At 32.6% G+C, this 24,946-nt stretch overlaps 1 protein-coding gene across 1 annotated transcript; it reads right to left on the bottom strand.

Moving 5' to 3' along the window:
- Positions 1-3,278: 3,278 nt before the first annotated feature.
- Positions 3,279-10,459, bottom strand: EMB1187 (Protein kinase superfamily protein). The gene is made up of 11 exons (XM_083076914.1): positions 10,182-10,459; positions 9,728-9,819; positions 9,003-9,109; positions 7,971-8,076; positions 6,740-6,862; positions 6,148-6,239; positions 5,681-5,765; positions 4,824-4,929; positions 4,679-4,745; positions 3,744-3,836; positions 3,279-3,639 (listed from the first exon to the last, which is right to left on the bottom strand). Exons 1-11 carry the CDS (start codon positions 10,316-10,318, stop codon positions 3,511-3,513), a joined length of 1,137 nt encoding a protein of 378 aa, XP_082933040.1. The 5' UTR covers positions 10,319-10,459; the 3' UTR covers positions 3,279-3,510.
- Between the last annotated feature and the right edge of the window lie 14,487 nt (positions 10,460-24,946).

Here is a 24,946-nt window from a genome sequence, read left to right as displayed (position 1 = left end):
TGATGCAAGTAGTATTGCTAAATTATTCTTTCAGAAAATTGTAAGACTCCATGGGTTACCCAAAACTATAGTCTCCGATAGAGATGTTAAGTTCCTTAGCCATTTTTGGAAAACTCTTTGGGCAAGGCTAGGAACTAAACTTCTATTTTCTACCACATGTCATCCCTAAACTGATGGGCAAATTGAGGTAGTAAATAGGTCTCTAGGGACTATGTTGAGGGCAATCCTCAAAGGCAATAAAAAGTCATGGGATGACTATCTTCCACATGTGGAGTTTGCCTATAATAGAGTGGTTCTCAAAACCACTAACATGTCTCCTTTTGAGATAGTTTATGGATTCAATCCTCTCACCCCTTTGGATTTATTGCCCTTTCCAGATGTTGCTTCCTTTATTCATAAAGAAGGTACATCTAGGGCTGAATTTGTTAAAAAATTGCATGAGAGGGTTAGAAGTCATATTCAGTCTCAAACTGAAAAATACCAAAAATATAATAATAAGGGTAGAAAGGAAGTTGTCTTCAAGGAAGGTGACTAGGTTTGGTTGCACCTTAGGAAGGATAGGTTTCCTTCCAAAAGAAAGTCCAAGCTTAGTCCTAGAGGAGATGGACCCTTTCAAGTCCTTAGGAGAATAAATAATAATGCCTATGTCCTCGATCTCCCTTCTGAATATGGTGTTAGTCCTAGTTTTAATGTTTCTGATTTGTCTCTCTTTACAGGACTGGCTACCCAAGAGGAGGATGCCTTGGATTTGAGGACAAATCCTCTTCAAGAGGGAGGGGATGATGCAGGAGGCCCATGGGCCAAGGGCCCAACTACTAGGGCTATCGCAAGGAGGATACAAGAGGAGTGGGCCCAAGCTCAAGGAAAGCCCATCACATTGTTTAGTTGGGCTTTGACTCAAGCCCAAGTAGAATAGGAGTAGTGTAGGGTTGGGCCTTAGAGCCTTGTATTTCTTTAAGGCTTTGTATTTTCGGCCATTTAGATTAGGATTTCATTTGATGGTCATTTGAATTTAGGGTTATTTAGGTTGCATGTGTATTTGCATTAGAATGTAATTAGTTTCACATTTGGTATGCATTTCGGCCATGTGCAACACATGCACATGGTGTGACCGAAATGCAACTCAAATGGAAGCTTAATGACATTCCAAATGAGGTGCACATGGTGTGATTCGGTTTAGGCTCCAAATTTGAATTTTGAATTCAAATTTTGGGCGCCTAAGGTTAAGTAAACCATACCATGGTTTCAGTTAACCTTAGGCTAACCCATGGTCACTTTAACCTAATTATTTCCTATAAATTCCAAGTGGCCGAGAATTGTATCACTTTTGGACTAATACATGAGAATTCTTCTTATTGAACTCTCCCTCTCCGAAAGTCACTCCAACCTAGACTCTACCCTTCTTGAGCTCCTCTCTTTGTAGAGCTAGGCTAACTTCTTCTTCTTCGGACTTAGCTTGAGCAATCATTGGTCACATTGGTGCAACTTGGAGTCTTCTTCCTTGACAACATTCCAAGGAATCCGAGAAGCATTGAAGTGTTCTTGAGAATTCACAAGTGGATTCTCATCAAATGATGAGAACCTTCTTTGGCCATCATGAAAGTCGAGTACCCCTCGAACTTCTTCAAGGAATTAGACAACTCGAATATGCATTCGATCATGGAACCGGACAAGTCGTCACAATATTCGACCCATCATATACTGGTCAAGATTAAAACGGTAAACATCCATGTCATCTAAGATTAAGCAGAATCCCTTGATTACCAACTTCTTAATCCAAAAGTCCCGTTAGGCCTAAATATATCACTATAAATAACAGGTATATGGGACACGAAAAGACAGGTATGATCAATCAATGCTACAATATTTAATATTTATTGTTCTGATCTGAATACTCACTTGAACCTTGGAGTGTTTTTGCTGGTACCCTTCCCACTTTTGGGACCCATGGTATGGACATTTGTTACTCCTATGATTGAAGATCAAGGTCAAGGACAAAGAGGAAGGAGAGTGGAGTGTTTCTTACATGAACAAATCTTAATAATAACTTCATATCTATTTTCATGTGGAATTCTAAAACCAAAGTTACTTAGAGATGTCTTAAAGAAAAATAATCAAGGACCGAATGGAAGTTTATTCGTTTTCCTTTTCTTGAAATCCTCCTACAAATACAAATATACAAAAGTTGTGAGAGAAAGCATTAAAAAAGTAAATAAAGATATAATATATTTTTAGTTGTTATAAAATAATTGTACTTTAATTTTAATTCTTATAAATTTTTTCTTTACTTTTCTTTTTTTTAAAAAAAAATATTTTATATCTATAATTTTAATTAAATATCAACTGACTACGTTTCTATATTAACGTTGTACGTTTCTATGTTTTTTTTCTAGCTACTAAAATATATCTACCTTAAATTAATTGATTAATCATTTAAGGATAGAATTGACAATTTCAAATTTGGAAAATGAAAACCAAAAAAAAATAAAAAATTAAAGACCTAAATTAAAATTTAATTATTTTATTTGAACAAAAATCAATGATTTCATTTTATAAAAGAGTATACACCAAATAAAAGAAAACGGTTCAAATATATTTTTAGTCTCTTAATTTCTAGGTAAACTTGCTTTTAGTTTCTGAAACTAAAAATTAATCTTTTTTCTCAATAACTTGTACTCAAGTTTTTTTAGAAATTCTGTCAAATAGTATTTTACAAAATCTACCTCTATTTATGAAAACAAAACATTAAACACAACTGATGTTACATAACTGTATCAATTAATCATTTTCAAACATATTATTAATGATTAAAGAAACTAAAATAAGATTTTTGAAAATTACTTAAACTAAACTAAAAAGTACAGTTATAAATTTGAGTAACCAAAAATAAATCTATCCTAAATTAAAAAATTAAAAACATATTTAAAAAGAAAAAAAATTAAAGACAAATAAAAATTTCTTATTTTATAAAGACTAAAGTTTTATAAGATAGTATGGTAGTTTAGGAAAGAGGCATAGGACTATAGTGATAAGGAGAGCGCGAGTTCAAATTTCTCCATTTAACAAAACATTAATTACTTACATTTGTCGATAAAAAGAAATACTTAGAATACATTTAAGCCAAGCGTAGAAATATACCAAAACAAAAGATTTATAAAAGTTATATCTAAGATAATTTAAATCTCAACCTTCTCCCACTACATTAGTGGAGGAATAAACTAGAAAAAGAAAAAAAGGATAACAAAGACTTTTGATTACAGACCAAAACTTATAAAGACTAAAATCCAAGAAAAAGAATATTTCAAATTATATAACCTATGTTCTAGGGGATTACAACGTCGATGAGCCTCCTAGATCAAACTAAAAATGATATATTAATAAGCCATTATTTTGACAAGTGCCTAAAAATTATATTTTACACAAACATTACACTACAAGAATCAGGGGACTCATGCTACAAACATGACGAATGAAAACCCAAGAGTCATTGGGTAAGCATAATCTATATATCTATTCATTTTTGCATCCTGAAAGGTAGGTCCGTGCCAGCATAAAACACTTCTCTTTCTTCCTTATGTACTCTTGGTATCGAAGGAAAAAGTAACCAAGATAATCAAATTCAATTGGAGACATCTTTGCCTGCTTATCATTTAAATAAATAAATAAATATATATATATATATATATATCAACTTGTCATTCAAGCAAGAAAACATAGCCAGCATAAAAGAGGAAATATATTACCTGAATTAGACCCCACAGTGCCCAGAAAATGTGAGAGGCAAGGGAAAATGTATTTGCTTCAACATACAAAGTTTCAAGATCTTTCTCGAACACCTGTATTATATAATAAAGAATAGATAAAATTACATTGACAACCCTTGAAGCTTCTTCTGGTTTCACTCGATACTTCTCATTTTTTTACTCCTATACTAACTCTCCTTGATTGTTTAGAAAACATTACATTGATATCTCTTATACATTACATTGATATCTCTTATACATTACACTAACCCCTCTTAATTATTCAAAGAAAAATATTATACCGTATTCCCCATCAAGGATGTTGCTGTAAACGTTAAAAAGACAAGGAGTTGTGTACAATATCATGCAATGTTATGGATTACAAGTATAATTTACTCCCAAGAAAATGATCTAAAAGAAACACTTGATATACCAATATAGGACAGGCAACAAAAAATTGAAACTGAGTTATATATTTCAATAACTTTTATATCCTTATGTGCATGCGTAGTCTAAAGGGTGGTTTCAATAAACCACTCCATGCACACTTCCAAGAAAAGAAACAAGAAAAATGAAATAAGTTTCTCAATAAACTAAAATTAACTTATGTACAAGTTAAAAATAAGCTTTTGGAGAAATTAACATAAAAAAAAAAAAAAAAAAAAAAACTTATACAAAATAATTTATGCACAAACTAATTTTAACTTAAACTTATTTTATTTTTCTATCGTAGAAAAGTTATCTAGATAGATCCTAAGTAGATAATATTAAGTAATATTCAACAAGGTATGCTGAGATAACATGACACTGAATAAGATGATCATGGCCATAATTGATAGACTATGTGCATCTTATTTTAGAAATCATCGATAATCTGGAGACAATGAAATAAAATATAAAATAAAATATTTAATCTCCTTCATCGTTATTAGTACCTCGTGGGGTCTTTCAGGTTGTAAGTAATGCCTTAAGAAATGATATTGTTCAGTCATATTTGGGTACCTGCATTATAAAAATGTTGAACTGAAGTAACTACCACAAATCTTGACTAAAGGAGAGAAGCAAGCATAAAGGACTTACAAGTCGTAGTCACAATCAAAGCCAGCATATTCTGCAAAGTGGTTTCCTATATCATAGCCTCTGTAGTTGTATGATGCATATTCGTAATCAATGAAGTAAAGTTTATCTGGAGAATTGTCAAAACAAATTAAAAATATTTGAAGATGTAAAGCTCAGATGAATTAATAAATAAGATGGTTATCTAAGCATTCTCTCTGCACATGTCAATGTTACACTATTTGTCATGCCAAATGCCAATTCCAGAAGCATGCCCGTCTCCCTATGACTTTGTTATAAACAGAAAGAATGAATATAACTCCTAAACAAACTCGGTAAGTTTTATTTAATGACTAATCTTGTATACATCATTTCTTCTCCTTTAATTTAACTCCTAAAATCTTTTAAATGGGAGCTATTATACCAAACTCATGATCCTAAGTCCTAACTGTAAAGTGATTTTGTACTCATTTAGCAAACAGTGAAAAAAAGCAGATATAACAACTTTTCATTGACAAAAGAAAACAATTCAACACATTATATTTTTAAACCTGCAAATGTTTCCCAATCAGAAATAAGAAGATTACAGTAATGGCTGGCACATGAGTATGCCATGCACATATATTAGGAAGAAAGACAAAGGAAACATCTACAGAACTATTTATATATAAATTGGGTTGGGGTAAAGATCCAAACTGTAGTGATACTATAGAACTCTCGACTCTTGAGGCATAAAATGGCAAGCATAAGAAAAAGTTAAAATAAAAAGCTACCAAAATCTGCTTTAACATCTAAAGTCACTTCTACAATAAATAAACAATTATAATCTACAGTAATAGTGTGGAAGCACAAGTATGCTTACAAACAGGGTATTTAGATACCTTCTTCATAATTAATCATTATATTTCCAGAAAGCAAGTCGTTGTGAGCAAAAATTACAGGAGATTTGAGAAGATCACACAATCCCTGTTACAAAATTTCAAAATAAAAAATCTGTCAAGAGAAAAATTGTTGACACAAATAAAATGAATCAATCACTACTAATTTAACATTTTCAAAACTATTCACAAATTTGTAAGTTATCTTCACAAGCACAAATGGGATGGAAAAGGCTATGTTTTTAATCCCTTGGCAAGCACACCAGTTACTCCTTTTTTTTTGGCATACTGATTGAATATTAAAAGCAAAAATGATCCCAAGTCACCATTAAAAATATAACCTTAACTTTCAAATCTATTGATTAGCATTGGACTTCCAGAGATGGTGGTAATTTATATTCACCTTGACTTCTGCATTGCAATGAAATATAAATACAAAGATAACAGCTAAGAGACGAAAGAGCAAGTACCTTGAGCTCAACGATTTCATCATGAACTTCCTTGAATGAAATTGTCTCATAAGTCTTCTGCATTTTACTATCACCAAACTCAAGAACAGATGCTGTGAAAGAAAACAAAACAAGTAGCAACTCAAATACTAATAATACCAATCTTTTAAGCATATAGACCTTGACAAAAGAATATTGCATGAAGTTAATTTATCTTGATGATAGCTTTAATAAGTTGAAGCAGCACATCTCACATAGAACTAATGATATAGAATGAAAATCACAAGGAGCTTTTATGTAACAAAATACAGACACCAAATAGATTGTATATTAAATCTAGGCCAAAACAACTAGAGATCCTTCACAAGACATAACAGATCATTTCAGTATCATAAGCTATTTCTCAAACTTAAAATCAGGGAATGGTGAAAATAAAAAAACTGAAGGGATTCAAATCTTTGGCCAAAAAAAAATAACGCATGACCAAAATCATAGAACTCAAATAAACACAAAAATCAAGTTGGCTTCATAGAAAATAACATAAGTAACTCAAGCAAAAGAAATAGAAGCGGACACAGACCGCACTAGTTAGAAGAAAGAAAAGATAACAGACCTTTCTCAAAGAACTTCCAGACATCATCCCATAATTGAGGTTCCTTTGAGCCTGGAATTTCCACATGATGAAATATTTTAAGTTGCTTAGCTATCTTAGCAGCCAGCTTTGGCTCCCGCATATCTGCCATGGAGAAAATGCATTTGTGAAGCCATTAAACCAGTTGTAGCTCTACAGGTAAACAAAGGTATAATAACATGTAATTAAATTTAAATGAAAGAAAAATCAGATTCAAAGCTTTAACTCCAAAATCCAAATAAGACCTGATTAACACATTTCAAAGAATACATACACACACACACTCACACATATGTATGTATAATGTATGGGGATTTGATAAATAGTGGGGTTAAATAACAAAATATTAAGTACTGAGTTCGTAACAATGAGAACTTCAGCTTACAGCCTCCTCATGATCAACACAGGATGAAAGTCTATGGTTGAGTTAGGCAAGTTCAAAATTTCCACATTTAAACCTAGGTGATTAATAGGTAAAACCCAGTGATCCCTATCCAATGTAAGTTGAAGTTCATCCTTAAGGAATTTACTACAGGACTATAGTCCATAAAGGTAAAAGATAGTAATTTAATCTGAATTAAGTTTATACAGCAAGAAATACGAAATTTTGGAAAACATCTATCTATAACAATAGATAAAGGGAATACTTTCCACTTCCATTAAGTGAAAAGTACCCTTCAATTGCTTTTGGTCTCCATTTTTAATGGACCATTTTGTCCTTTAAATAAAAACTTCCATTAAGTAATTGCACATTACAAATCTATTGCAAATGAAAACTCCCCACTACTCAGACAATTGTTTTTTTTCTCTCTCTCTTAATATATTTCTTATTTTCCATCTCACGACCTTCATCCCTCACTATAGCTAATAGCCTGATACACAATAGTTTCCAAAGTTATTATTTTTTTATGAAAAATAAATAGAGGCATGAAGTGTCTCGACTAGTACCCAGTAAAGAACTCACTACAAGACTACAGCTCCCAACATCATTCCCTAGAATGATACATTCAACAAAAAAGGATAATTCTATAAATGCTACTGCAATGTATATAGCAAATGCAATACTGGGAACAGATCCATTCTCTATATATGCTTCAGGTTTCTGACAAATATTATCAAGAGCACCCCAAAGAAGGAAATTTAGCAAAATATATTTGCATTTATCAACCTGACATTGCCATGATGTTTAAAACATGATTTTTCCCATTTGTACCTGAGGGAGATAGAGTATGTGCATTTATAAAGGATTGCACCATGCCATTCCCAAATATGCCGAGCCACTTAGCACCAAATCCTTGAGCTGTGATGTATTTGGTAGCCTAAACACCAAATTTCACAAGCAATTACAAGGTAGAAACTTCAAGTAAACTGTTGAGTATGTACATATAAGCAACTAATCTACGATCAACTAAAATACACCATTAGTATTCATATCTTTCTCTTATCACAATTTATAAATCATAACCGAGATCCTCTGTGTCCACAACTATGCAGGAATATATTTCAGGTAAAACTAGAAGTGCAAACATGGTTTCTCTTTCTTTCTTTTCTTTTCAGCGTTAAATGAAAAAAAAAATTGTAAAACAAAATCTACAAGGTATTTTAGTTTCTGTGGAGTTTTGTTGCAAGTTGTGGTTTGCTTATCTTAATTTGGCCTTATCTCAAGCATGCATAAGGCAAAATAATGAAATCAATAATACATATTTAACGAATTGATATATTTATAATTTATAATGAAAGACATTTTCAAGTCCTACTTCTCAAAAAGTAAAATACCAAAATCTTTATATGCAACATCATTTACCATAGGAACCCCCAAATTTTTATAAGCTTTTTTAATTATTTTTTATGGTGCTTCAAAGAGAGAGAAGGGGGGGGGACAGAAAATAAAGGAATGAATTATTATATTACCAAAAGGTAGTTTATCTTAGTAAGAGATAAATAAAGCTCAAAATGAACAATTCAACTTGCAATGGCCAATTGATTAAAATCTGATATCCCCCTAATAATAAAAAAAATGATACTACCAAGGAGAATGTTTCTACAAGCATATGTACACCTTCAGTTACCATGTAACATTCAATTAATTCATTGGGTAGTGAATAACATTTGCAGAAATAACAAAGTAAAATAAAGACAGCAACATCAGCACAAGATGACTGAAATAATTTGACTAAGAAAAGCATGCACAGGCATTCAGTGATATGGCTAGTTTCGTATGTAATCATGCAGTACATTGTCTTACCTGCAACTCCCGCTGACGATCAATAATGTACTCAGTGTTGGGTCCATACAATCTGACGGTTATAATTTCCTCAATAAAATTTTCCTTTTTAACCGAAACCTTGAGTACTGAAAGACATTCACAAATCCCTCGGTTAGGTTCCACATCAACAACACTAGAGACTATAGATGTACAACAAGTATTTGAAAATGTAGATTTGATTGTAAAACTAATTTGTAAGGTGAGAGTTGTTAATATACATACTACTTTGGTTATATTACTACTCGGTGTAGAATATCCAACACACCTAATGCAGGTAGTTCAATAAAAGGTAGCCCAATAGGCCCAAACAATAATTGTTCGGATAGACTCCCACACCATCTTAGAATGTGGGTTCAAAGAATCCAACAAATTTGACTTGTAAGGTGAGAGTTGTCACTCCCCTTATATACACTACTTTGGCTATATATAAAATCTTAGAATGTGGATTTAGAGCTAACTCATTCTAACAAAATTGACTTGTAAAGTGATGGTTGTCACTCCCCTTATATACACTACTTTGGCTATATATAATTGATGTGGGACCTCTGAGAAATGAAAGTTAAATAGGTTATTTTTCTGGATTTGGCAAGTAAACCGTTCTCCAGACATAGCCATTAAGCATATGAAAATCAATCTTGAGGTCGACGACAATTTTATATCCTTTTTGGGCCTGGAAGAAATGAGAGTAATAAGAAATAACTCACACAAATTTGTTATGCCCCCGGAAATCTTCTCAACATGAAAGCAAGAATCATCCAAATTCGACCATGCCTTGAACATATCCTTGCACAACTTTCTGCAAGCATTCACCAGAAAGAAAGAAACGGAAACGATGTAATTTCAGGAACAGGGAACATTTAATTGCAAAAACAGACCACAAATTCAACGAATGAACATCGAAAGACGGACTAGGTTGCATAACAACTCAAAACCCAAAGAAATTGAACAATCTCGAAACCCCAATTTGACTCAAGTTTCCATCAATCCCACTTTCCCACATAATCCCAGCAACCAAACGCCAGAAACGATGAAACAAACCCATGCAGATTCAAAAGAGAAGCGCGCGAAAAAAACCAAGAAAGGAAAATAAAAAATAAAAAGTAAAAACAACATTACATTATTTTTATTAAAAGAAAAAAAAAACTAATAATTACGAACCGGACGAGAGGTGTCATTTGAGGAAGGGGGAGCGAAGGGTCAATGGTAAGAGGCGAGGGATGAATCTGCGAGGCATAGTCATGGCGAGCTTGCTCCGCAACTTCAACGGGGTTCCAGATCTTAACCTCTGCACCCATTAGTTGAACCGAAAAGGAGAAAGGGAAAAACAAATGAAGTTTGAAAAAGAGAATCAATAGAATGAATGTCTACGGTGGCAATGTTTTTTGTGGGGTTGGATATTTTCAAATCTTGCGTTGTCTCGCTTCCTCTAGCGTTGGAGGATTTTTTGTTAATGACCGAACAAACTCATGTGCCACGTCATATGATCCTCTGGAGTTTATAAATAAAAATTCCATACGGTGCGATTTCAATCTGACGGCTTTCAATTTTTTATAATTCTTTTGTAAACAAATTTAGTATATTAAGGGCCAAGATCTATTCCGAGGATCTAATTCCGCGTCTCTATGACCCAGCCAGCCAGCATCATTCTGATTTGACCGGTCTTAAATTTAATTTAATGTCTTTTCTTTTTAGGACTAATTTAATGTTTCTTGCAACAATCGAATACCGGACACGAGGATATAAATAATTTAATTCTGATTCTTGTGTATGTTTTCTGTTTCAATTTAATTTATAAACTTATTATTTCCGTGTAGATAATTCTTTTTTGGGTTTAGGGTATACAGTTAATCAATTAAAATTATTATTTTATATGATTTTTATATAATTATTGTATCAATAAATAAATTTATAGTAAATAATACTAGTTTGTGATTTTATGATAGTGTATATTTTTTCTCTTTTTATTTTAACATAACAAATGAATTTGTTTATTATTTTTTGTATTTCATCACTTTTCTCTATATGTTTTCAAACTTAAAAACTAATACATTGTTTAAAACAAATACATCGGGTTTCTTATCAAAGGCTTAATTTTTTTCTTATAAAAATGATTATATAAGAGTGATACTCTTTTGTGTTTTAAAATTTTTATTCCTTTGTAGGAGCAATAGAAGCCCTAATAGAATACCTAATTGCCCGAAAGGTTTTTATTTTATAAGCTCAGTCTTACAAAAACCTACATTTATTCTAATTAGATTTCAATAGCCTTTGAATCCACTGATTTTTTGTGGTATTGTTGGGGTGTGTATATCTGCTTGCAGATATCGGTGTCTGCCATTTTTATCTGTTTGTTAATGGCAATATTTGTGCAGGTATCTTCCATTACTTTCATGATATGTTGTATTTTGATAGCTAAATTATTCATAACAGGATCAACCTGATTATCATTCCAGCTATCTCTAATTTTTTGGCCTAATTTACCCGGAAGTTTTAGGAAAAGTTTTTCTCCTAATTTTTGTCTGTAAAACCTCCAGCTATAGAAGCATACATTAGATAATCTTGGGTAAATTCTTTTATTTTTCCAAAGTAACTTATGGAAAGTCTTTCGAGATTTCCTAAATAAATTCTTTGTCTAATAGTGTTACCATCGTTTACGGACTGGGCTGTAAAGATTCTTTGTATAACACTACAAAAATTGTAAATGTTTGGTCCTGGGTCGATCAAATTGGTTTTAATCTGGTCAGGAAAAGTTTGTTTAAATGATTCCCAACAAGCTCTAGCTATATCTCCAAGGTAGGTTTCTGCTCGGGCAATCATATCTTGACTACGACAGCATTGTTCCAAAACAAAATGTTTGCCAAAGTGAAAAAACTACTAAAACAAGAACAATGTCAGGAGATATCATTATCAACAACAAAAATTTCTCAGATACCAGTTTTTGCTGGTATCAGAGCGGTTACGTTCTGGCCACTAAGAGAGATCTAGAGACTCTTATAGAGAATCTAGATAGTGTTAACAAAACCCAAAATATTATCCTTTCTAGGATAAGATATTTGGAAGAAAAAATAGATCAGGTTTTTGAAATCTTGAAAACAAAATCTCATCCAACAAACGGAGATTTAGAAAAAATTTCTAAACAACTTTCTAAGCTCAGTCTTGGAACTAATACCTCCACAATCTCCAGTTCTAACAAATATATTCTAGCCAAGCCTAGAAAATGACAAATAGAACTCAAACACCTCTAGTTTGTACTTGTAATCTAATTAGAATGTAGGTTTTTTACCCCAAGTAAAATTTGTATAAACACCCTTATAAGGGCCAGATAACAAGACAAAATATGTGAATCCTTTTCCAGAAGGAGAGGCTTTGTTTAGGAGCGGGACTCCTTGGTTGTCTGTTATACAAAATTTGTACAAGGCACAAATAATACCTTTCTTTATTGAACAAATTAATTGTTCATTTGTTTCAGTGCACCTGGGAATGTTCCAGATGTTATCAATTATGCAATTGAATTTTTCATTTGTACTTTCCCTACCAGGGTAGAGAAATTCATTTGTTAATATTGGCAACTCTTGGTTACCAAATTTCATTTTTTGTCGTACGCCGGGGTATGAAACCTTGGATGGTTTCATTGTCTACCATTCCTGCAAAACGGGAGAGAATGTCAGCAGCAATGTTTTTTATTCCTTTTATATGTTCAAAATTTATTTTTACCCCATTATGATAGATAAACTCTTGGAATAAAAGCCATCTTTTATGCGGTTTTTTATCAGAATTTATTTGTGAATTACCATAAGCCACAATTGCTTCACAGTCAGTTCTAATGGTAATTTCTTTTTTGTTTATCAAAAATAGTTCAAAAGATTTTAGACTATTGATGACAGCATTTACCTCGTAATCTGTTGAAGTAGAATATATTTGTGGTTTTGTATGATATTTCCCAGAAGCATATCTACATATTTGCTCTTCGGAAATATTTTCAAATTTGTTCTTTTTCTTTTTGAGGATACCACCCCATCCCATTTCGCAACCATCACATTCAACTACTAGGTAGTCTGAATCGAGGGGTAATGATAAAGAAGGGAGGGTTTTTACCATTTCTTTTATCTGCTTAACCAATTTTATGTCTTTAGAATTGAAATTCCTTTGTCCGGTTAAACTTGTTTTATTATATAAAGGGGCAGTAAATTTTCCTAGGTCCTTTATAAAATTTCTTGCATAGTTAAGCAATCCCAAAAATGCTCGGAGAGTTTTTACATCTTCCATTTTATTTGGAAAAGCAAGAATTTTTTGTGATATGTGGGGTTGGAGTTTTATTTTACCATTCCCAATTTCTGTTCCTAAAAAGGAGATATGAGTTTTACATATTTCCATTTTGGATTTTGAAACAATTAAACCAAATTTTTCAAAAAGGTGTAGTACTTGTTTCAAGTGAAGAAAATGTTCTTCTTTTGTTTTTGAAAATACTAGTACATCATCTATATATGTACAAGTAAAATTTTTATATTCTCCAAAAATATTATCCATTTTTCTTTGGAAAATTTGTGGTGCATTTTTTAGTCCGAAAGGCATGACTTTCCATTCGAAAAGTCCTTCAGAGCAAGAAAATGCAGTCCATTTTATAGAGTCAGGATGCATCTTGACTTGATGAAACCCTGATTTTAAGTCGAACTTAGAAAACCATTTTGCTTTCTGGATTCTATTTATTAAGACTTCTTTTGAGGGTATAGTATAGCCATCTATATGAGTATTATCATTTAGACGTTTATAGTTGTATACCATCCTAGTCTTACCTCTTTTTTGTTCGGAGTGTTTATTTACTATAAAAGCCGGACTCCTATGAGGGCTTGTACTGGGTACAATAACTTTTAGATCTAGAAGGGCTTTTATATGGGATCTACATTCATCTTGTTCGAAATTCCCGTAAAGAATATCTTTTGTTTTGATGATAAGATCAGGATTTATTATATCAAGTTTGCAAATAACAGGGTCTTTTTCCCAATACTTTGTAGGATCTTCTCCTATTATACTGGATTTGTTTAACCTGTCAATAATTTGTTGAATATTATCAAACGTTATAACCTTATTAATTCTAATACAGTTATAACAATCAACATCTAGGTTTGTTAAAGCCAACTCATAAGAATTATCAATTTCTTCAGAAAATTCAGAGTTTTTCATAAAATAAAATTTCCTGAAAATGATAACAAAGAAATGAACAACTTAGATAACAAATTGGTCAATAATCGCTTATCTGTTTTAGAAACTAGACTAAACCAGATCGAAAAAACAGTTGATTTTCTTTACGAAAATTATGAAAACAATGTTTGCAAATAACAGGGTCTTTTTCCCAATACTTTGTAGGATCTTCTCCTATTATACTGGATTTGTTTAACCTGTCAATAATTTGTTGAATATTATCAAACGTTATAACCTTATTAATTCTAATACAGTTATAACAATCAACATCTAGGTTTGTTAAAGCCAACTCATAAGAATTATCAATTTCTTCAGAAAATTCAGAGTTTTTATAGTTATCAACTAGCATTTGTTCGGCTTCTTTTATTTTACAATTTCCTGAAATTTCGCAAAGACATTCAGTAGTTTTTTGAGGGGTATCACCACGCTCAGTTCGCAACTCTGATGAAAGTTCGTCTAAGATTGGTGACATTTGTGCTTGATTAGAAATAATCAAGTAATCTTTTGTTATTGTTATAGACCTATTTTTTGCAATTATAAAATCAAGGCCTAAAATCATTTTTTCATTAGCAGGGCGAAGATTAATAACGTCTGCTTTTGTCATGAATATTTTTGAACCAAAAATATCACAATTTGTAGAAAGCTGAATTGTGAAATTTTTTGTTTCTTTGTTGTTGATAATGATATCTCCTGACATTGTTCTTGTTTTAGTAGTTTTTTCACTTTGGCAAACATTTTGTTTTGGAACAATGCTGTCGCATAAACATGTGAAAGAAGCTCCTGTATCAACAAGTGCTTGAATAATCATTTCAGTTTTGTCTTGTTTATCAATTTTTGGAAAATTGATTTTTAATAAAATATGAAGACTAGTGTTAGGGTTTTTATTACAAATGATTGGTATACAATCTTTGTTTTGTAAAGCCATCAAACCACTAGATTGGCCTTCTTCATAGTGAGAAATTTTGTTTTGGTTTTCATAATTTTCGTAAAGAAAATCAACTGTTTTTTCGATCTGGTTTAGTCTAGTTTCTAAAACAGATAAGCGATTATTGACCAATTTGTTATCTAAGTTGTTCATTTCTTTGTTATCATTTTCAGGAAATTTTATTTTATGAAAAACTTCTAAACAAGTTTTGCAAAAATTTTTGTAACACAGAGGGCAATGCGCCCTTAGAGTTTTGTGAAAAAATCTTCTGCAATGATAACACTCAATGTGTTCTGGTCCTGCAAAAAATTGTATTTCATGGTTACAAATGTTTTGTTCTTCACTGATATTCATCAGGCTATATCCTAGATCATCAAGGATTTCGCCATATTTGTTATATTTTTCATTTATTGAAGGATATAAATGATTATACTCATTTTTTGTAAAATCATTTATAATCTTGTAATCTTTATTATTTTCTTCTTCTTCTGAAGTGTAATCAGACCAGCTGACTACAGAGTAAATTTCAGAATCAGTAGAGACTGTTTCGTCTATAGGAATAAGATTCATCCTACAGCTTTTAATTAGTTCAGCATCCCTAGTGAAGAGATTAGCTTTGTTAGGACAGTCACGAGAATAATGACCAGCTTGATGACAAGCAAAACATTCTAATTGCTTGGTGTGTGTCTTGTTGTTCTTAATTTTTCTAACATGCCTATCTTTGTTCAAGGTAGGTTTTCTAGCATTAGAAGCCCTAATAGAATACCTACGAGTTTGTTGTTTCTTCCTAGAGTTGTTTGTTCTAGGGGTAGGAGAATACCTTTGTTGAGGTTTCTTTCTTCTAACCTCTTTGTGGTATTGTTGGGGTGTGTATATCTGCTTGCAGATATCGGTGTCTGCCATTTTTATCTGTTTGTTAATGGCAATATTTGTGCAAGTATCTTCCATTACTTTCATGATATGTTGTATTCTGATAGCTAAATTATTCATAACAGGATCAACCTGATTATCATTCCAGCTATCTCTAATTTTTTGGCCTAATTTACCCGGAAGTTTTAGGAAAAGTTTTTCTCCTAATTTTTTGTCTGTAAAACCTCCAGCTATAAAAGCATACATTAGATAATCTTGGGTAAATTCTTTTATTTTTCCAAAGTAACTTATGGAAAGTCTTTCGAGATTTCCTAAATAAATTCTTTGTCTAATAGTGTTACCATCGTTTACGGACTGGGCTGTAAAGATTCTTTGTATAACACTACAAAAATTGTAAATGTTTGGTCCTGGGTCGATCAAATTGGTTTTAATCTGGTCAGGAAAAGTTTGTTTAAATGATTCCCAACAAGCTCTAGCTATATCTCCAAGGTAGGTTTCTGCTCGGGCAATCATATCTTGACTATTGGAAACATGATTTTCATGATGAATCCTATAGTCTCTTATAACAGCTGAAGTCCACTGTTCTATGTAATTAGGTAAGAGTTGGGGATCAACACTTCCTATGTTTAAGAGAAGAGATGGCATAATGAAATTGGGTTCTATAGGCAATCTTTTCCCTTTTGATTTTATGTTATCTCCTATGGAGAAGTCTGTAGGAGTAACTATTTGTTCTCTAGGGATAAATCCTAGATTATAGTCTTCGGTGCTATAGTCAAAATGGTGGATTTGGTTTGTAACACTACTACCATTGTAACTATCTCCCATTAAACCTTTGTAAGATTGGATTTCGGAAACTGGTTCAGAAACTACAGAATTAGTTTCTTCCTTTTCAAAAATTAATTTATTTTTGAAATTTTTATCATTTTCTAACCAGTTTTCTAAATCAGAATCTTCCTCGATTTCTTTGAGGATAATTTGTTCTTCTTCACATTCTTCACTAAGTTGTGAGAAGAGTTTTTGTTTAAAAATAAAATCATCTTCCTCATCTTCAGAGTCAGAGATTTCATTTTTATAACTTTGAGAAACAATTTCCTTTTGTTTTTCCTATTTTTCTACTACACTGAGCAGTTTTTTTGAGAGACGGCTTCCTCCTAAGGAACTTTCTTCTTTGTTTTGGGTATAATCCGGAATGTAAGAATATCCTGTCCATAAATTCATGAAAGAATTTCTAGGAGGTTCTTCTTCTTCTTCGGGATTATGTTCAACTATGTCATCATAATCTGCAAATCTAATAGAAAGACTATTTCTTCGATTTGTCATGATGGCTGTTTGTGGTGCTGTAATAGCAGTTCTAGTGGATCCAGAATTAAGATGGGTTTGCCATTCTATTCCTTGGTTTCTTCTAGATTCAAAGATTTGTGGTGGAAGAAATTGTATTCCATTCGATCCTAGAGAGGTAATCAGTGGATTTGTATTGATCCTATATCTGGGAGATATATGATCACTTATTCTTCCTATAAAGGTTATATCTAAGTGGAGATTATTTCCTTCAAAATTTTCTCCAAAACCTCTAGTTTGTACTTCCAGATTTATATTTTGAATAAAATCTGCAAGATTCATTGTAAAGTTAGGAGCTATGTATATAAGAGAAACAGGTTGGTTGAGGTCAACTTCAACTATCCCTATTATAGCCTGGGAATTGTTATCCCTAAACCTTCGATCAAAAAGGACAAGGAAGGCTTTAGCTCCTACAAAGGATCTAGTTAGAGTTCTAATCCCTATAGTGATAAGTCCTAAGTGAACATATCTCCTTTGGGTACTTAGAAGCTGTCTACCAACTGGTTCAGAGATTAGTCTAATAATCTCATGTTGGTCGTCGGGTAAATGAAAATCATCTAAAGGACGATATCTATAGAGGCTAGTTCTATCTGAACTAAGCCAATTTAGATTGTATAGTTGTCTAGGATTTAGAGAATCTATCGTAGAATTTGTTCCAATATCTATATTGGATTGCCTATAGAACCCAATTTCATTATGCCATCTCTTCTCTTAAACATAGGAAGTGTTGATCCCCAACTCTTACCTAATTACATAGAACAGTGGACTATGTAAAAACCTTTCGGGCAATTACATTTTATAAGCTCAGTAGAAATTATCAGCTTACAAGTAGAGATTAAACCCTAAACCCTAAACCCTAAACCCTAAACCCTAAACCCTAAACCCTAAACCCTAAACTCTGATACCAGTCCGTAAACGATGGTAACACTATTAGACAAAGAATTTATTTAGGAAATCTCGAAAGACTTTCCATAAGTTACTTTGGAAAAATAAAAGAATTTACCCAAGATTATCTAATGTATGCTTCTATAGCTGGAGGTTTTACAGACAAAAATTTAGGAGAAAAACTTTTCCTAAAACTTCCGGGTAAATTAGGCCAAAAAATTAGAGATAGCTGGAATGATAATCAGGTTGATCCTGTTATGAATAATTTAGCTATCAAAATACAACATATCATGAAAGTAATGGAAGATACCTGCACAAATATTGCCATTAACAAACAGATAAAAATGGCAGACACCGATATCTGCAAGCAGATATACACACCCCAACAATACCACAAAGAGGTTAGAAGAAAGAAACCTCAACAAAGGTATTCTCCTACCCCTAGAACAAACAACTCTAGGAAGAAACAACAAACTCGTAGGTATTCTATTAGGGCTTCTAATGCTAGAAAACCTACCTTGAACAAAGATAGGCATGTTAGAAAAATTAAGAACAACAAGACATACACCAAGCAATTAGAATGTTTTGCTTGTCATCAAGCTGGTCATTATTCTCGTGACTGTCCTAACAAAGCTAATCTCTTCACTAGGGATGCTGAACTAATTAAAAGCTGTAGGATGAATCTTATTCCTATAGACGAAACAGTCTCTACTGATTCTGAAATTTACTCTGTAGTCAGCTGGTCTGATTACACTTCAGAAGAAGAAGAAAATAATAAAGATTACAAGATTATAAATGATTTTACAAAAAATGAGTATAATCATTTATATCCTTCAATAAATGAAAAATATAACAAATATGGCGAAATCCTTGATGATCTAGGATATAGCCTGATGAATATCAGTGAAGAACAAAACATTTGTAACCATGAAATACAATTTTTTGCAGGACCAGAACACATTGAGTGTTATCATTGAAGAAGATTTTTTCACAAAACTCTAAGGGCGCATTGCCCTCTGTGTTACAAAATTTTTTGCAAAACTTGTTTAGAAGTTTTTCATAAAATAAAATTTCCTGAAAATGATAACAAAGAAATGAACAACTTAGATAACAAATTGGTCAATAATCGCTTATCTGTTTTAGAAACTAGACTAAACCAGATCGAAAAAACAGTTGATTTTCTTTACGAAAATTATGAAAACCAAAACAAAATTTCTCACTATGAAGAAGGCCAATCTAGTGGTTTGATGGCTTTACAAAACAAAGATTGTATACCAATCATTTGTAATAAAAACCCTAACACTAGTCTTCATATTTTATTAAAAATCAATTTTCCAAAAATTGATAAACAAGACAAAACTGAAATGATTATTCAAGCACTTGTTGATACAGGAGCTTCTTTCACATGTTTATGCGACAGCATTGTTCCAAAACAAAATGTTTGCCAAAGTGAAAAAACTACTAAAACAAGAACAATGTCAGGAGATATCATTATCAACAACAAAGAAACAAAAAATTTCACAATTCAGCTTTCTACAAATTGTGATATTTTTGGTTCAAAAATATTCATGACAAAAGCAGACGTTATTAATCTTCGCCCTGCTAATGAAAAAATGATTTTAGGCCTTGATTTTATAATTGCAAAAAATAGGTCTATAACAATAACAAAAGATTACTTGATTATTTCTAATCAAGCACAAATGTCACCAATCTTAGACGAACTTTCATCAGAGTTGCGAACTGAGCGTGGTGATACCCCTCAAAAAACTACTGAATGTCTTTGCGAAATTTCAGGAAATTGTAAAATAAAAGAAGCCGAACAAATGCTAGTTGATAACTATAAAAACTCTGAATTTTCTGAAGAAATTGATAATTCTTATGAGTTGGCTTTAACAAACCTAGATGTTGATTGTTATAACTGTATTAGAATTAATAAGGTTATAACGTTTGATAATATTCAACAAATTATTGACAGGTTAAACAAATCCAGTATAATAGGAGAAGATCCTACAAAGTATTGGGAAAAAGACCCTGTTATTTGCAAACATTGTTTTCATAATTTTCGTAAAGAAAATCAACTGTTTTTTCGATCTGGTTTAGTCTAGTTTCTAAAACAGATAAGCGATTATTGACCAATTTGTTATCTAAGTTGTTCATTTCTTTGTTATCATTTTCAGGAAATTTTATTTTATGAAAAACTCTGAATTTTCTGAAGAAATTGATAATTCTTATGAGTTGGCTTTAACAAACCTAGATGTTGATTGTTATAACTGTATTAGAATTAATAAGGTTATAACGTTTGATAATATTCAACAAATTATTGACAGGTTAAACAAATCCAGTATAATAGGAGAAGATCCTACAAAGTATTGGGAAAAAGACCCTGTTATTTGCAAACTTGATATAATAAATCCTGATCTTATCATCAAAACAAAAGATATTCTTTACGGGAATTTCGAACAAGATGAATGTAGATCCCATATAAAAGCCCTTCTAGATCTAAAAGTTATTGTACCCAGTACAAGCCCTCATAGGAGTCCGGCTTTTATAGTAAATAAACACTCCGAACAAAAAAGAGGTAAGACTAGGATGGTATACAACTATAAACGTCTAAATGATAATACTCATATAGATGGCTATACTATACCCTCAAAAGAAGTCTTAATAAATAGAATCCAGAAAGCAAAATGGTTTTCTAAGTTCGACTTAAAATCAGGGTTTCATCAAGTCAAGATGCATCCTGACTCTATAAAATGGACTGCATTTTCTTGCTCTGAAGGACTTTTCGAATGGAAAGTCATGCCTTTCGGACTAAAAAATGCACCACAAATTTTCCAAAGAAAAATGGATAATATTTTTGGAGAATATAAAAATTTTACTTGTACATATATAGATGATGTACTAGTATTTTCAAAAACAAAAGAAGAACATTTTCTTCACTTGAAACAAGTACTACACCTTTTTGAAAAATTTGGTTTAATTGTTTCAAAATCCAAAATGGAAATATGTAAAACTCATATCTCCTTTTTAGGAACAGAAATTGGGAATGGTAAAATAAAACTCCAACCCCACATATCACAAAAAATTCTTGCTTTTCCAAATAAAATGGAAGATGTAAAAACTCTCCGAGCATTTTTGGGATTGCTTAACTATGCAAGAAATTTTATAAAGGACCTAGGAAAATTTACTGCCCCTTTATATAATAAAACAAGTTTAACCGGACAAAGGAATTTCAATTCTGAAGACATAAAATTAAAGACTAGGATGCATCGTATCAGAGCAGGGTCCTAATGAAACCATCAAACCACTATATTTGTTTGTGATTTTATGATAGTGTATATTTTTTCTCTTTTTATTTTAACATAACAAATGAATTTGTTTATTATTTTTTGTATTTCATCACTTTTCTCTATATGTTTTCAAACTTAAAAACTAATAGATTGTTTAAAACAAATACACCGGGTTTCTTATCAAAGGCTTAATTTTTTTCTTATAAAAATGATTATATAAGAGTGATACTCTTTTGTGGACACTTTTTATTGTTATATAAATCTATGATATCATATTTAGAGATACTTGATGAAACTAGTAGAGAAATGATTTATGTTTTTCTTTAACTAGCTTTGATATACTCCTAATTTTCATCTATGGATATTCTAAAATCAAAAATAAATCGAAAATGGTGCAAGAGGATAGGAATGGTGTGTGTCACTTCAAGGAAGTAAGAATGGTGAAAAAATTGCCTTAATAAGGAGTTCCTTAATAAAAATTCATAAGGAGATATTTTCTCCAAAAAGATAACTAAGACTTTTGAAAGAGAAAAATATCAATATTATTCTCCAAATGATCAAAAGTACACAATCATGGTAGGGAATATGTATATATAGAGTTTGTTTGATTATGATGTAAGTTAAACTAACCATGGTTAAATGTAAGCAAGGTTAAGTTAACTTGCACTTTAGACAACTAACTCTAGTTACAATTTGGAATTCAAATTTTTCTCCTAAAAGTGTCACTATCCAAGATCTAGAAGAGCTATATAAAAGTTTGTCACATGACAAGGCAAGGAAAATGTGACTCATGTCAATATCCTAGATCTAAAAGAGCTAATAAGGACTTACCAATCGGCAAGGTGCTAAAGGTATGACTAGACAAGGTCATATGACATGTTAGCAACTTGAATGGCTTATGAGACACTTTGTCTCCTCCTTGGCTTGGACATGATGGAGGCCCATGGGCCAAAGGCCCAACTACTAGGGCTATGGCCAAGAGGATACATGAAGAATGAGCCAATGCTCAAGAGAAGCCCATAGTACTCTTTAGTTGGGCTTTAACTCAAGCCTAAGTAGAATAGGTTGTAGTATAGGTTTGGGCCTTTGGGCTTGTATTGTATTTTTGGGCCTTATATTTTGGCCACCTAGATTAGGAATTTCATTTCATTGCCATGTGAATTTAGGATTAATTTAGGTTAGCATGTGCATTTCAATTTACATGTAATTAGTATTCCATTTATTAGGCGTTTCGGCCATGTGCACACATGCACATAGTGTGACCGAAATGATTCCTAAATGAATACCAAATTACATGTAGATGTGAGGCGCACATGGTGGTGACCGGATTTGGCACCAAAATTTGAATTTAAACATTCAAATTTTGGCACCTAAGGTTAGTTAAACCATGGTATGGTTTAACTTAACCTTGGGTCAAGCCAAACTTGCTCACTACACTTTCTTCCCTATAAATTCACCTTGGCCAGATTTGTAATCACTTTTGGAAATTATATGAGAATTCATTCTTGCAAAATTCTCTCCATCGAAAGTCATTTCTAGGAGCCTTTCTCCCTCTCTACTTGAGCTTCTCTCTTTGTAGAGCTAGCCTAGCTTAAGCTTCTAATAGGAATTGGAAGTTCACTCTCGGCTACACTTGCTTCTCCTTCTTGCATTCTAGTCCTTGCATCCATCACAAGGAACCAGGAGAAGTTTGAAGCATTCATGGAGCTTTCTCACTTGAAGGTTCCATCAAGTGGTATTAGAGCCGGATCATCAAGAGATAAGTCTTCCATCTTTTGGTGATTGGTTTTTTTGTGGTCCGTTCAAATTTTTGTGTCATTTTGTCTTGATTGAAGTCTCCTTTCCTAAATCTAATTTTTTGTGACTTAAAATTAAGAGATCTAGTTTCGGTTGCTTCTTTGATTCATAAATGCTTTTGATCTTATTGCTATCCTATGAATCATGATTCTAAATGTTCCTTTGGAATTCAGCTTATGTGCTTTTTCTTTCTTTGAGTCTTGATTAACATTTTCGGTCATATGCTTGTTTGAGTCTTTTAATTTTTGAATCCATATGTCTAGTGATGGAGGAGGCCCATGGGCTAAGGGCCCAACTACTAGGGCTATGGCAAGGAGGATTCATGAAGAGTGGGCCCAAGCCCAAGAGAAGCCCATTACTCTGTTTTGTTGGGCTTTGACTCAAGCCTAAGTAGTATAGGGTAGTATAGGATTTGGGCCTTAGAGCCTTGTACTTTCTTTGGGCCTTGTATTTTCGGCCATGTAGTGTAGGATATACATTTAGAGGTCATGTGAATTTAGGGTTATTTAGGTTACATGTGAAGTTACATTAGCATGTAATTAGAAGCACATTTGGTGTTCATTTCGGTCATGTGCAACACATACACATGGTGTGATCCGAAATGCAACTCAAATGGCTTCTTAATTACATACCAAATGAGCTAGCACATGGGTGATCCGGGTTTTGGCACCAAAATTTGAATTTTGAATTCAAATTTTGGGCGCCTAAGGTTAAGTGAACCTTAGCTTGGTTCCACTTAACCTTAGACTAACCCAAGGTCACCTTAACCTAATTTTATCCTATAAATCACTATGGCCGAGACTTGTATGATACTTTTGGATTAATTGAATGAGTTTTCACTGTCGCCACCCGCTGAAACGGACCTTGGCAATCGCGACGATGGTTGGACTCTTTTTAAAGTTTTGAAAAGTGGTGGATTGATAGAACGACTTATTCTCAAACTGAGACCTTGTCGAGCTACCAATTTTATTAAATGATTCACCAATCCATATTAATCCCAAGCGGGACCCTCTATGGATTAGTGGTTTTCGCAAAAATTAGGGTTCTTGGAGTCGCCACCAATATTTTACTCAAAACATTGGAAAAAGATTTAAGGCAATTGATTTTATAAATCAACTTTGGCCATTACAACCAGAGTTGGGTAAGGGAGTCGGTTACGTGTGGGGAAGGTGTTAGCACCCCCACAGCGCCCCATTAGGGTTCCCTATGACGGATTATTTATTAAATAATAGCGCAAAATTACTAAATTACCCCTATTTATTATAAGCGATTGTAAATTAAATATCTACATAATGATAAATTTAAATATGCAACAATCAGAAAGCGGTAAAAGAAGGGATTTTTAGAAAAGAAACCTCTTGAAGCGTGCTTTTTATATATCAATGAAGTCTAGGAGGCTTTTTGGCACTCCCTCCCTCTACAAGCTCGCTCGCTCCTTCCTAAAAAATAATTTTTGACTATGGAAATCCGAAAGATTTCCCTTCGACTAAGTTCGAATCTCCAAGCTAAATGCTCGGAATTCCAGAACTTCGTCGGATCGACTCCCAGAGAGATTTCTAGGGCAGAACACTGCTCAAAAACCCCAGAATACTCAAGGAGGGAGTCAAAACTGTGTGGAA

Source organism: Cajanus cajan, chromosome 6 (genome assembly GCF_000230855.2).
Source record: "Cajanus cajan strain Asha chromosome 6, NIPB_CcT2T_4, whole genome shotgun sequence".
NCBI lineage: Eukaryota > Viridiplantae > Streptophyta > Magnoliopsida > Fabales > Fabaceae > Cajanus > Cajanus cajan.
Note: the sequence above shows the minus strand (reverse complement) of the source record. Positions and strands in the feature narration are given on the sequence as shown.

What these genes read in the sequence shown, in the direction of transcription:
- EMB1187 (XM_083076914.1), bottom strand. Translation starts at nt 10,318, where the DNA reads ATGGGTGCAGAGGTTAAGATCTGGAACCCCGTTGAAGTTGCGGAGCAA. An exon ending in CTGGAAGTTCTTTGAGAAAG is followed by an intron (nt 6,240 to 6,739) that starts GTCTGTTATCTT and finishes TTTCTTTCACAG; the next exon opens with CATCTGTTCTTGAGTTTGGT. An exon ending in AACCTGAAAGACCCCACGAG is followed by an intron (nt 3,837 to 4,678) that starts GTACTAATAACG and finishes TATATAATACAG; the next exon opens with GTGTTCGAGAAAGATCTTGA.